This window comes from Colossoma macropomum, unplaced genomic scaffold (genome assembly GCF_904425465.1).
Source record: "Colossoma macropomum unplaced genomic scaffold, Colossoma_macropomum, whole genome shotgun sequence".
Taxonomy (NCBI): Eukaryota; Metazoa; Chordata; class Actinopteri; order Characiformes; family Serrasalmidae; genus Colossoma; species Colossoma macropomum.
This window is the reverse complement of record NW_023494788.1, coordinates 19,574,606-19,588,404: the sequence shown is the minus strand read 5'-3', so window position 1 is coordinate 19,588,404 and position 13,799 is coordinate 19,574,606. Positions and strand designations below refer to the sequence as shown.

Below are 13,799 nucleotides of genomic sequence, written 5' to 3'. Positions count from 1 at the left end.
AAATTGTTATGGCTAAAACCAATAATGCAGTGGGTCCAACAGACCACTGAGTAACAAAAACATCAATACCACACAAGGGTTAAGAAAAACCTCCAACATCAGGCACATTTAGACCAAATCAAATACGGCGCATTATGTTATTAGACAGAATGACATGCTGTCAAAACATTCTTGCAGAAGATAAAATTTATTTCAGTTCTGGTGTATTTTTTTTCTTGCTTTCCACAAATAATATATACAATAGTTACAAGTCTCACTTATGGGGATATTGCTCTTATCCTGACAAGTATAAAAAATATACAACCACCTGATCAGCTTTTTGTGACATTTCAACACAAGGTGCTTAACAAGTACGAAAGATAAGCTGAGAGCTTTTTGTCTTTCAACAAAATGAATAAAAACAATATTGTGCATCCCTGAATTTGTCAAACTACTAATCAATGACAACAAACTTCCACTAAAGTTGTTCATGTTCTTTCACAATAAATACACATCGTGCAGCAGAGATGCGACAGAGATGCGATGGAGAGCAACGGTCTTCGCTAAATAGGGAAAATAAGAATTGATTCTGCCGAACTATTTTCGGTTTTATATTGATATGAAGAAGTGCTTGGATTTGCCCCAAAACGTAGCTTAGAGTGGACGCAGACATTGTCCCTAGGACTAACATTTAATATATAATATCCCTGTAGCACCAAGAAGGTCTTAAAGGGGAATTCCACTGAAAGTTCAGCATAATTAAACTATTAATATGTAAAGAAAGCCATTCAGAGCAGTTTGATGTGAAATGCTGCATTCTGATGAACCAGACATCTGTAGGGTTAAATGCCTTTAAAATAGGGGTCTCAGACTACCAAGACAGCTTCATATAGCCTATCACATATTTACAACTTATCTATCAATCTGGCTCACGAATATTTTTTATTAAAATTTTATGTGCAGCATGAACGCTGCTATTATTCATATATAATTTAGACTGATAGTTAAATCTGCCTTCATGAATTCATTCATGACACAGCAGTAGAATTAAGAGATGAATGGAATTATCAAACAAATCCACTGAGAATGCAGATTTAACCACTCTCTTCAATTTCATTCGGTAGGAACGCAAATGCTATCACAATAAGAGTCCCATATTATTCTACTGTTACAAGTTTTCTGGATTTAATTAAATACAAAAATATTTATTTAATACTATATATTTACACTATTAGCACTACTGCTATTATTATTATTATAGTAGTAGTAGTAGTAGTAGTAATAGTAGTATTAGTTGTTGTTGTTTATAGTGACAAAGGAATAGTTAAGGAGTGTATCTGTTATGTAGATACACTCCAGAAATACTTACATTCTCACCTTTTCACTGCATTATTTTTATCATCCCCTCCCTTGGAAAAGACCACTTGTCCAATGGCCCCCAGTAATTTGAGTTTGAGACTCCCCAGAAGGTTATTGGACATAATGGTTACAAATATGCAGTTTTGAGATATGATTTTGGTCCAAAATGTAATTTGGGAAATTTTTGGATAGTAAATAAAATGGTTATATTTGTGTTGTAAACAAGCTGACCCCTGGTTCCTATCACCACCACTGTAAAGAAATGAGATCCGGTAGCCAAATGTCTCTAAAGTCTCTAAATGACTTTGTTTACATCTCAGACACTGAATTATGCAGATTTTTTGATGGAATTCCCCTTTATTAGCTCTGTCATACCCTGTGTGCAATTATTTAGAAAACTGAGGAAAATATATTCTGCTGTACATGAGTTTGAGCTTATCAAGAACAAGAATCCAAATTGAAATGCTAATAGTTTAATTAAGGAGTATTAAAATAAGGAATGCCATTAAGGAACTCATTGCCATTTATGCGGTAGAACAGCCACTGTTTTATCATGTCTACATGCATAATGGTGCATCATGAATAAGGTTGGCATGGTGTCAGTATCTTGAGTTTTTGAAACCTAAATATTAAATCTTTTCATATATCACTCTTAATATGCATCTGCATAGAGAAAAATATGTGCCTTCTATATGTGTACAGTATGGGGTCTATGTGGAAATGTAGACAAAATGTTTTTGGCACAGGATAAAATGGTATAGCTACAAATCCATTTCCTGGTTTCTACAAATATAAATCGTTTGAAGTAAAAGTTCTTTGCCTTCTGATCAAGTGTGCAAACATTTGCTAGTGGTTTTGCTCCACAAAGTCCAGTTTGCCATGCTTTGGACAGTGAATGCGGGGAAGCACTTTGTGGCAGTGATGGTACTGTGGCGTGAGTTCGACCATCTTCCAGTACTTAACCCAAGCACCAAGATAGAGTGTGGATTTTGTTGCATAGACACATCTCTCTATAAGAGAAACCAGGCTGGGCTCAGACGCTCTGAGCTCTTTTCATTCGCCGTAAAAAGTTTCGCTTCTCCTCGAGCAGCTCCTGTATGCGCTTGTTGCGTGTTCGTTCATGCAGGAAGATGCGGCTTCTCCGGTGAATCACGTTGCTCTCGGGGAACTCCGTGTCCAACCCGGTGATTCGGAATGGAACTTCAATAGCATTGTTTTCCTCTTCTCTTTCAGGTGGTCTGGATGTTGTTGTTGTTGTTGTTGTCTTTTGTGTTGTTGATGACTCCTCTATTGTAGTCATTGTTGCGGTCATCATGGCTGGCCTCATAATGAATGTCGTTGTCGTGGGCGCTGTTGTCGATGCCGTTGTTATGGGCGATGTTGTTGGTTTTGTAACAGGTGTTGTTGCCATGGCAGCAACTTCTTCAGGTGTTTTTGTTTCTTCATTGCTTGACAACAGTGTCGTCAGTATTAACGGTGCACTAGCATCCGCAGACGTTGTGGCCTCCAGCCAACCTGATGTGGTGAACTCTTTTTCTTCATCTCCACTGGCCAATGTGGTCTGGGACTCCGAAGATACACCACTGCTGACCAGTGTGTCCTCAAGTAGGGTCATGGTGCTGGACAAGCCTTCTGTAATAGTGACACTGTTGCTAATTTCATTAGTGCTAGCTGTCACATCACCACTAATGTCAAAGTTGACGTTGACACCAGTGGTCCGGGGTCTCAGCGTGAACACCGCTGCAGAAGACATGCCTAGCTGTGTGAGGAAGTTGTTTGATGTGGTCATAGAGATGCTGGGTGTTGTAGTTTGTTCATGAATAGGAAACAAAGTGCCAGCAATAGCAGCTGTAGATGCTGCAAAGGACGTATAAGACCAGGGATTGTGTCCTGTGGTTGTAAGTGGAGAAATAACTGCTGCAGTGGTCCTTGGACGTCTGGCAGCAGGTAGTGTTGTGGTTTTCTTTTGGGTAGAATTGGGGCTTTTGGCAGTAGGTGGCGTTGTGGTTTTCTTCTGGGCAGAACTGGGACTTTTGGCAGTAGGTGGCGTTATGGTTTTCTTCTGGGCAGAACTGGGTCTTTTGGCAGTAGGTGGCGTTGTGGTTTTCTTCTGGGCAGAACTGGGTCTTTTGGCAGTAGGTGGCGTTGTAGTTTTCTTCTGGGCAGAACTGGGTCTTTTGGCAGTAGGTGGCGTTGTGGTTTTCTTCTGGGCAGAACTGGGGATTTTGGCAGTAAGTGGTGTTGTGGTTTTCTCCTGGGTAGAACTGGGTCTTTTGGCAGTAGGTGGCGTTGTAGTTTTCTTCTGGGCAGAACTGGGTCTTTTGGCAGTAGGTGGCGTTGTGGTTTTCTTCTGGGCAGAACTGGGTCTTTTGGCAGTAGGTGGCGTTGTAGTTTTCTTCTGGGCAGAACTGGGTCTTTTGGCAGTAGGTGGCGTTGTGGTTTTCTTCTGGGCAGAATTGGGTCTTTTGGCAGTAGGTGGCGTTGTGGTTTTCTTCTTAGTAGAGCTGGGGCTTTTGGCAGTAGGTGGTGTTGTGGTTTTCTTCTGGCCAGAATTGGGGCTTTTGGCAGGAGGTGGTGTTGTGGTTTTCTCCTGGGTAGAACTGGGTCTTTTGGCAGTAGGTGGCGTTGTGGTTTTCTTCTGGGCAGAATTGGGGCTTTTGGCAGGAGGTGGCGTTGTGGTTTTCTTCTGGGTAGAACTGGGGCTTTTGGCAGTAGGTGTTGTTTTGGTTTTCTTCTGGGTAGAACTGGGGCTTTTGGCACTAAGTGGCATTGTGGTTGTCGTCTGGGCAGAACTGGGGCTTTCGGCAGTAGGTGGTGTTGTGGTTGTCGCCTGGTTAGACCGGGGGCTTTTGGCAGTAGGTGGTGTTGTGGTTGTCGTCTGGTTAGAACTGGGTCTTTTGGCAGTAGGTGGTGTTGTGGTTGTCATCTGGTTAGAACTGGGGCTCTTGGCAGTAGGTGGCGTTGTGGTTTTCATCTGGGTAGAACTGGGGCTTTTGGCAGTAGGTGGCATTGTGGTTTTCATCTGGCTAGAACTGAGGCTTTCGGCAGTAGGTGGCGTTGTGGTTTTCTTCTGGGTAGAACTGGGGCTTTCGGCAGTAGGTGGCATTGTGGTTTTCATCTGGCTAGAACTGAGGCTTTTGGCAGTAGGTGGCATTGTGGTTGTTATCTGGGTATAACTGGGGCTTTTGGCAGTAGGTGGCGTTGTGGTTGTTATCTGGGTATAACTGGGGCTTTTGGCAGTAGGTGGCGTTGTGGTTGTTATCTGGGTATAACTGGGGCTTTTGGCAGTAGGTGGCGTTGTGGTTGTTATCTGGGTATAACTGGGGCTTTTGGCAGTAGGTGGCGTTGTGGTTTTCATCTGGGTATAACTGGGGCTTTCGGCAGTAGGTGGCATTGTGGTTTTCATCTGGGTAGAACTGGGGCTTTTGGTGGAGCTGGAGGGTGCCCCATTGGTCAGTCTTGGAGTAGTAAATGGAAGGCTGGTGGGAGCAGCGGTTCTCGTGTTGTTGGTGGTGTTACAAGACTTGCAGCAAAGGCGCTGGAAGCCAGCCAGTGAGCAGTACTGGGACAGCACGTCCATCTTGCAGAACACTGAGCGGTCACCATTACACCGTTGCTCTGCAATACAACAGAGTAGAACACTCAGACTGGGTTAAATAAGCGCACACTAAAAATACTACTTATTAACCCTTAGAAGTCACATTTACTGCGATAACTAATCATGATGTCATTTTAGATTCATTATCATTCACTCATAGCTTGTTGAAACGATGAGAAATATTGTCGACAATGCAGATTTCAATCAACTTTACATTTGATGTTTTATAGTAATTTGAATTTGCAGTTATTTTTGTGTTATTTTTGCAGTTATTCTTGTGTGCAGTTTTGTTTTGTAAAAAAGAAAAACTATCCTTTGCATTTTTCCATGCTTTTGTCACTGTCTGACATTGAAACAAACAGAAAAAAGTGCGGACTCAAACCTGTATGCAAGAGTGTAAATGTATATTTAATTTACTACGTAACCATGTAATAAAATATGTAATTACTAGGGCTGTTAAAGTTAACACAGTAATAATGGACCAAATTAATATCATTAATGCATTTTCCTAGTTTGATCCCTTCAAACCATCCGTAGTCGTCCAGACTGAAGCCCAGCTGCAACGTGCTGTATGATAGAATCCATAATGGTAGCCCTCTCAAGCTTTGTTTGAACTTATCAAGAACAAGAATCCATATGCTAATAGTTTAATTAAAGAGTACTGAAATAAGGAATGCCAAAAAGGAACTCATCGCCATTTTTGCAGTAGAACAGCCATCATTTAACAGATTATCTATGTCTATAATGGTGCATAAGGAATAAAGCTGGCATGGTGTCTTACACAGTATCGTGAGTTTTAACACCTAAATATTAAATCTTTTCAGACTATGCTGAATAAATCAACGGGCAGAAAACTAACATAGCAATAACAAAGTAGAATTCATGAGCTGTACAAGCAAAAGAGACAACGAGAAGCTACAATCACAGAGGAGCTGGAGCCATTGATGTATATTATATATATGATAAATGAACTCAGTGGTTGGAACGTGCAACCACTGTTGCTCTCACTGGACGCCGGTGATGAAAACTGGAAACTGTGTTCAATCTGTAGACACTTTCATGTTCAACCATGACTAAAATAACGTTATTAAAGTACTGATAGTATTGAATACAGTGAAGCTTATTTTGCAATTGCTTTTCACAACAAAAAAATCTTTCTTTACGGTCAAATATGACAAATGTGATTGAGCAAATATGACAAATGTGATTGAGCAAATATGACAAATGTGATTTATCATGATTAACTAAACAAAACAACACAATTAATTAAATGAAAGGGCTCGTATCATTGAAATTGTCCTCACTTAAGTTTTTTTTTTTAAAAAAAAGAGTTTGATGTCGTATGAAAACACAGTTAAAATTCCAAAACTTACCGTCCACTCTGCAGTTCATACAGTCCATATATGGATACTAAATGCAAACACAGCAGTTTAGACCCGCCCTTTCTTGTGAAAGAATGTTCCAGCATAGACTGCTTTTTAATGAGCCCAGCCAATCAGAACAGAGGACAGTCTTAAAGGTACAGTAACAAAAACTGTTTGATTCTTAGGTATAAAGAGTGGATGAAAAATGGTCATGGAAAAATGAACCATGACTTATTTGGTGCAAAAAATAAATAAAAACATAATTTAACAGCCCAAGTAATTACCTTTAAAAGTTATGTATGGCAAAACAACAACAGCTCTACACTTCTAAGGGTTAATTGCATAGGAACACAGTGGTATGCTGGGATACTTTCAAAGTACAAGGAAAGAAAAGCTGAAATAAGCAGAAACAGAAAGTTGAGTGAAGAAGTAACAGTAAAGCAGATTTAAGAAAGACAGGAAAGATTATGAACCAATGAATGACCAACACCAGAATGTCTGTAATGATAATACATAATCAAATTCTGTGAATCAATTCATCGCTTTTACTCAAATCACAACAGTGCAGTCTTCTTCTCTTTTTATAACACATTTTTATTCCTACTTTTGCAGTTGTTCATGACAGAAACTGAAACAATGAGATGCACTCCTCCCCTTAAATATATAGATATAGAGATCTCTTCAGAAAAATAAATCGACTGTATCGAAAGGTACAAGTTCACAGTAACTTTGGTAAAACACTTCATTACTTGGAGACCAGTCAGTCCATTGGTAAATCAAACCACATAAATAAGTAAATAAATAAATAAGTAAATAAATAAATCAATATCGGTCATTGGTTAAATAAAATACAGGATTTTTCGATGATGATGTAAAAACTGGCATGGCACACATAAGTGTCATATATTAAACATTTACAAAACATTAATAAAGTTTTTCCCTGATAAATCAAAGTGCATATAGACGCAGTGCACGTTAAGTCCATCTGAATGTTTTTTTCCCCCCCAAAAAACGTTTTTTCCCCCCAAACATTAGCCAGCCAAGACACAGCAGGCCAATAGAAGTAACCAGACAGTTACTCATAGCATATAATATTAGCTTTTTTCTGATAAGTAAGGAGTTAACAGTCATAAACGTTATTAAATACAGTCAACACCAATGTTTATTTACAATATCGCACTGCGAGGTCTGGCTTTTCCCCCCACGTTTTTGCCCCACGGCGCTTTTTTTTAGCACGAAACTTCGGATAGCTCGCTACATAGTCACAACAGAAATGTGTTTCACAATACAATGACAAGTCTGAAGTGATAAAGAGATGCCAAGTGTCGCTCCGCCTTGTTTTTTTAAGTCCCCCCCACCCCAAACCCACCGGGTAGTCACGTTTTGTATTTGTTACGTGGGTCGGTTGCTTGGTTTCTTTAACACTGTTTGTTTAGAAGCTGCCTCTGGTTCCGTGTGATACGATAACGTTTCTATGAGTAAAGCCATACGTTCGCAGATAAAATGCCGATACATTCAAATCCAGTGTAAGGCATTGTTCTCACGCTCACAATAATGAAAGCCGGATGACGAAACAAATGAAGGTGTGTGAGGTATTTTTTCATGGATCACTTCCTTTCGTGAGTCCGTCGTAAGCGAGAGAAACAGCCACGGTCGAAAACGCACGCGCACGCAATCACACGCAAGAAAAACGAACAAAAAAAAAAAAACTCTCATCACTGTCGGTATGTGAGGGCTGTGAAATGTTCCTGACATAAAGAGTGATCCTCTCACCGCTGCGGTGAGAACGGAATGGGAAAAAAATAACGTTAAACCGCTTCTCTCTCTGAAAATAAAAAACGGAAAACGGAGAGGCAACTGGCTGAGCAAGTCCTGCATAATATAGATCTACCCCCTTTCCCCAAACACTTACGTACTGTTATTAAATACTTCTGTAATTCATGTAAAATCAATAAAAAAGTACACATAACAGTCAAGGATTAAAGCGATCAATAGCAGTCAAAAGGTTAGGCAAATAAGCTACAGCTTATTTATGGTAAAACAAATTATTAATTCATATTATTGGTATTCGTATAGATTTATAGATTCATATAGATTCATATAGATTTATAAATACAAATATATTCATATGTTCCTTTAAAGTTCGCAAGCACAAATAAGCTGCATTTATTGAACTTTTTTCTCTTTTTTTTAACAGTCGGAGAGGATGGAGGATGAGGTGGTTATGGCAATCGATCGTGTGCAGTAAAACCCTGTTTTTTTTTATATCACCTGGACGGTCCACCTCATGGTCACCATCGGCCACCGTCGGCGCGCGACGTGGCACTTCAACAGTACTTCCCATGTTTACAGCTTAAATCGTATGATCTCGTTTTCAGTCTGAGAATGAACTAGGATGTGAAATGAGCACTTAGCAAAGATTTTCTTGTTGTTTTTTTTTTTTGTTTTTTTTTTAACCTCATTGTGACAGGTTCACATTCACAATAAAGCTTTAGTAATGTTGTTTTTTTTTTTCAGACACTTCTTTTCGCTTTTTTGTTCCTCTCACGCTTGTAAGCTCCGGCGGCGCTTTGTCGAAACGGCCGCCCTCAGAGCGCAACCAACAGCTCGGAGACGGCAGCCAATCACGAGGCTCCGTCCCAAATAATCCTCGACTCCTCGAGCTGCCGATCCAATCGCAAACCCGACCCTCCTCTGACAAACTTCAAGCTTTTTTGTTTTGTTAACAATTTCTGACTGGCCAGCGTTCACAACACAGAGCTCCACAAAGGAGAGAGAGAGAGAGAGAGAGAGAGGGATACAGAGAGATAAAGAGAGAGAGAGAGAGTGAGTGAGTGAGTGAGAAACGGAGAAATCTCCCTCTTTCAGAGATGCCCCCGGAAAAAGAGGACCACCACCCAGGAAAATAGAAGCACGCGAGCCTTGGAGCTCTGGGGGGAGGGGGCTCAGGGGAGTTTGCCCTGCAGAGCGAAGCAGAGGGAGAGTGGCAGGCTCCAGCTGAGAGAGGAGAGAGAGAGCAGCGGGACGGCCCGGCTGGACAGGGACGCTTTACTTGGGATCCTCTGCACCGGGTACTTGGGGTCATGACGCGAAAGCCACTGGATCAGGAAGTTACCATGCTTGTTGAAGTCCGACATGCTCTCTAAAGCAGTGCAGAGAAAAGGGGAAGACAGAGAGAGAGAGAGAGGAGAAAGAGAGGGGGGTAGAAACAGAGAAAGAGAAAGAGATAAAGAGAAAGAGGGAAGAGAGAAGAGGGAAAGAAAAAGAAAGATAAAGAGAGAGGGGAGACAGAGTTTGAGATAAAAGTAAGAGAGGGAGAGAGAGGGGGGAGAGAGAGTGAGTTTAACACCCTATTATTACCCCCAAATAATCTCATCAACTCACATATTATTAAAAAAATCATCTTGCTATCATTATTATTATTATTATTATTATTATTCTACAATGCCAGAGGCAGCCATAAATGATAATAAATCAAATGTTTATAATTATTTATAATTACCATTTATTAATTATTAATATTAAGTACACAATTAATATTAGTATATAATTGAAAGAGGTTTTGCAAAAAACTGCACTGGACTGGACTGGTGACATGTCCAGGGTATTTCCTGCCTTCCGACCAATGACCGCTGGGATAGGATCCAGTACCCCTCATGATCCAGGAGGATAAGGGTTTTAAAAATGTGTGTGTGTGTGTGTGTGTGTGTGTGTGTGTGTGTGTGCGCTTTCGCTACACGCTCTTATAGATGCTATCTACACATAAATGCATTCATAAACCATACGTGCTTGTACGCATCGTGCACCCATACATGTGTAAGTGTGAGTGTGTAAGTGTGACTGTGTGACTGTGTGAGTGTGTGAGTGTGACTGTGTGAGTGTGTGACTGTGTGAGTGTGTGCTACGAATGTATTGTAAACAAAATTTTATATTTTAGGCACTCAGTTTTCACTTTGGGATGGTTGACAATTTTTCTTTGGAGCAGTTAAGAAAAAAGTTACTGTTGTCATGACAGATTGTAAGCTGTCATAACAGCATCTGTCATGGCAGTTTCTGGTAATGGTAACATGGCACAGTTACATTACTGAACAAAATCTGTCATGACAGAAAATGGCATCTGCTGTGAGATGTTTTTGGCTTTTGGTTATGTTGATTTAAAGTGTTACTGAAAATGTACATGATGTCATGCGTCTTTTAATGTATGTGGCCCTGGAGTGCATCTTTAACATTATTAAAGACGTTCAGAAACTACTACAAATCTGAAAGTTGTGAGAGTGAGGGCCACATATGAGGACTGAGCACTTTGGATTAGGATTTGGATTTGGACTATGGATTTAGCCATTTATCTCAGATCACAGGCCCATAAGTATAAACCTCAGAGGGAGTCTGTCTCCTGCTGCGGCCCAGGTAGAGTGACAGGTTGTTCAGTAGAGGGTGGGTGGGTGTGTACTCACTGGGGCATGGATCCATTCTGCAGGGTCGCAGTGCTGCTGGTTTGGAGTCCAGACAGAGACCGATGGTGTTGTCCCGAGTGTGACAGAGTACCTGCCTCTCCTGAGTCCCATTGCCACACGACACTGAACACTGCACATACAAACAAATTACAGTGGACAGAAACAACAAGTTATCTCTGTTGTAAAATGCAGTAAGTTTATTTGGCAAACTGACCCTTAAACTCCCAAAGCTGTTATCAACTCCCAGGGATCAAATATGGCATAGGTCAGGGGTCGGCAACCCAAATGTTAAGAAGAGCCATTTTGTCCTTTCAACAAAAATCAAACCACCTTGGGAGCCTCAAAATTTTATGTCTATTTTACCATCTTGGCTGTAAATATGTCTCAATATGTGCTGATGTACTAGTATAGGCTAAAAGATATGATATGAATGAAAATCCAGACTCACTTTGCTCTGCTTTAAGCTTTAGCTCAGTTATAGCCACTTTTCTCGCATCTCTGGCAGGAAACGTTTTCGCAATAGTGGAGCAATATCTTGTAAAATGTTTCTCAACGTTTGACTTTTTACAAGGCTGAAGTCGCTTCTCATTCGCCAGCTTCTTGTTCTAATTTTCCCGTTCCACCTTAAATGGTGCCTAAGGAGCAAGAATGAGAATCTAACTGCTGCACCAATTAAGGTGGAACGGGAAAATTTGAACAAGAAGCTGGAGAATGAGGAGCTGACTTCAGCTTCACGACAGTTTCTGGTTGCAGATTAAACGAATAAGGAAACCATCTGAGTGCTTATAAATGCAAATAAGTCCATTCGTCTCCAAATTATTGATGTTCGTCTTAAATCTTTCTCTTTGTCGTTTCTTTAGCTACTAGCTAGGCAAGATTGTTGTCTGTGTTGCTATGGTAACCCGGGCCTTTAGAGTTAAAGGGTGAATTAGCAGATAAAGGCTACATTATCTCCAGTGTTTAAGACCATTTATTGTTAAAACTGTATTGTATGCAGATACTGTGTTGGCTAACGTTACATACCCAATAACACAATAACAACGTATCATATCCAGCTCATCCGCTAATTATCAAGACTTCTTTCATACGCTGGATTAGATGTTTTGGGGTAGAGGAAATTTTACACAGTGCAGGTCAGTTGATCCTTCGGACTAGAGTCTAAAACCATGCCTCCTGAACCAGCCTAGCATGATCAGTCAGGTGATGGAGGTCAAGCAGATCATTTAGGGCCTGGAGAGAGTGATTAGCATTAACGGCTATTCTTTTCAGTGCAGAAGAGTGTGACATCTCATTTATCTCATGGGCACCAGCACCATAATTTGAGCCAATGATATAAGTTGTAAATTTCATGTGACCGACCAAGGCAAGATGATTTGGAATCAACGTCTGTGGACATTTATGGTTTTTGCACCAGACATGATATATTCCATCTGGCCACTAGGGCTAGCTGTGTAGACGTGATCAATGAAATCATGCCCCCCCCCCCAGGTCCAGACATAATCTCACAAAGAAATCTGAGGACAAGAATGAGCAGTTTTGAGCTGAGTGTGGGTGTGAAGATAGATTTATTGGGGTGGGAAACCAAGCCAAAGCCACATAAAGGCGGAGCTCAAAGTGCAGGGTGATGGTGGGCTCGTCAAACTGTCCTTTAGACAACAAGCTGGCCTGTTAGCAAGTTAGCATGGCTGAAAAGTCCTGCCAAAAACTTCAATTAAGTGTGTAGATGTTCATTATGCATATTGAAAACATATTACATGCATTTCACCAGCTACCTTGTTTTGCTTGTGTTGTGGTTTGTAATACAGACATTAAAAGAGCACAAACTAGAGAAATGTGGGGGCTGGTTTTAGGGGGGCATGCTCTGGTTAGCTTCAGATTAGAGGCCTGTACTCCCCCAGGATTCCTGCTGGACCCACATCTTGTAATTTCTTGCAATGCCGGAATACTTTTCAGTGCTTTGAGAGGGAGCAGGCAAGTAACCAGCCGGCTCCCACCCACAGCGCTGAAAAGAGAGAAATCTCGCAAATGAGTGAATAGCCTAATTAAAGTAGAACAATCACTAAGTCGTGTATATAAACAATACAAAATGATAACAGTAAAATAAATAAAATTAATGAAGCCATTCTAAAGACTTGCGAAGCCAACTCAGCTGCCGAGCCCAGCAAAATACCAAAAATAACTGCTCTGTGGTTTAATTCTTGCTTTGTGTTTACTGGCAATAAATGGCGTTTGGTGAAGTTACTTCACAGTGAGCCTGATGACCATCACTACTGTGTTATTTTAGCAGAAAATAATGTATTTCTGAATGGACTATGTCAAATACTGGATGTCAGTTAACCTTGATGGAACTGCGCGGGTGGGAGCGGGAATGTTTCGATTTCAGGTGGGTGTGGGAAAAATGGGTCCAGGGTGGCCAGATGAGAAGACCCTCAGATATCTCTATGTGTGTGTGTGTGTGTGTGTGTGTGTGGATTAAATAGTGTTATACCTGTGACCAGGGCCCCAGTTTCCACTCTGCAGGGCAGAGCATGCGATTGCAATCACGGCGGGATTCGGGACGCTCGTCACTGCAGTAGCGGCTGCGAATGGACTTGAACTTGCCGTCGCCCAACGGCTGGACGCAACGAACAGAGCGCGTTTGAGTGCCGGACCTGCCGCAGGATTTGCTGCACTCGCCCCACTCTCCAGCCACCCAGCTACACACACAGACAACATGCATTCACTGAGAACCAGGATACCTGAGTCAAAGGTCATAAAGAACGTTTTTTATTCTGAGTATAAATCACGGAGCTTAAGTGTTGTTGAATTGTTGGTAAAAGGCATAGCAGAAGTTCATGGCTGAACTTAAGCTGTTTGACCTCACTGTAAAAACCAATATTGGTCAGATATGTATGCAAGACACATTGCCTGTCAAAAGTTTGTGGACACCAACATGTTTTCATTATTGATATGTAGAAACTTTATATTAAGAAAAAAACAAAAAAAAAACAAAAAAACTTTCCAGAGGCCTGTTTCATGGACCAGGATTCCTTGGTTATCCAGCTA

General features: G+C 41.0%; 2 protein-coding genes across 2 annotated transcripts in view; both read right to left on the bottom strand.

Annotated features, from left to right (window-relative positions):
• Positions 1 to 1,233: 1,233 nt before the first annotated feature.
• Positions 1,234 to 8,644, bottom strand: LOC118806537 (mucin-2-like). The gene is made up of 2 exons (XM_036567966.1): positions 8,572 to 8,644; positions 1,234 to 4,956 (listed from the first exon to the last, which is right to left on the bottom strand). The coding sequence occupies exons 1-2, from the start codon at positions 8,642 to 8,644 to the stop codon at positions 2,372 to 2,374; spliced, it is 2,658 nt and encodes an 885-aa protein (XP_036423859.1). The 3' UTR covers positions 1,234 to 2,371.
• LOC118807006 (A disintegrin and metalloproteinase with thrombospondin motifs 2-like) overlaps positions 8,566 to 13,799 on the bottom strand; it is a 273,404-nt gene continuing 268,170 nt past the window's right edge. The window contains exons 19-21 of the mRNA XM_036568771.1: positions 13,243 to 13,450; positions 10,755 to 10,884; positions 8,566 to 9,442 (exon numbers count right to left, since the gene is read on the bottom strand). Coding sequence (XP_036424664.1) covers positions 9,246 to 9,442; positions 10,755 to 10,884; positions 13,243 to 13,450 — 535 coding nt within the window. The 3' untranslated portion in view covers positions 8,566 to 9,245. The remainder of the gene's footprint in view (positions 9,443 to 10,754; positions 10,885 to 13,242; positions 13,451 to 13,799) is intronic.

Bases quoted from the DNA above. Each gene is read 5' to 3' on its own strand.
- LOC118806537 (XM_036567966.1), bottom strand. From the start codon at position 8,644: ATGGGAAGTACTGTTGAAGTGCCACGTCGCGCGCCGACGGTGGCCGAT. The intron at 4,957-8,571 runs GTGATATAAAAA...GTTGTATTGCAG, and splicing joins CCATGAGGTGGACCGTCCAG to AGCAACGGTGTAATGGTGAC.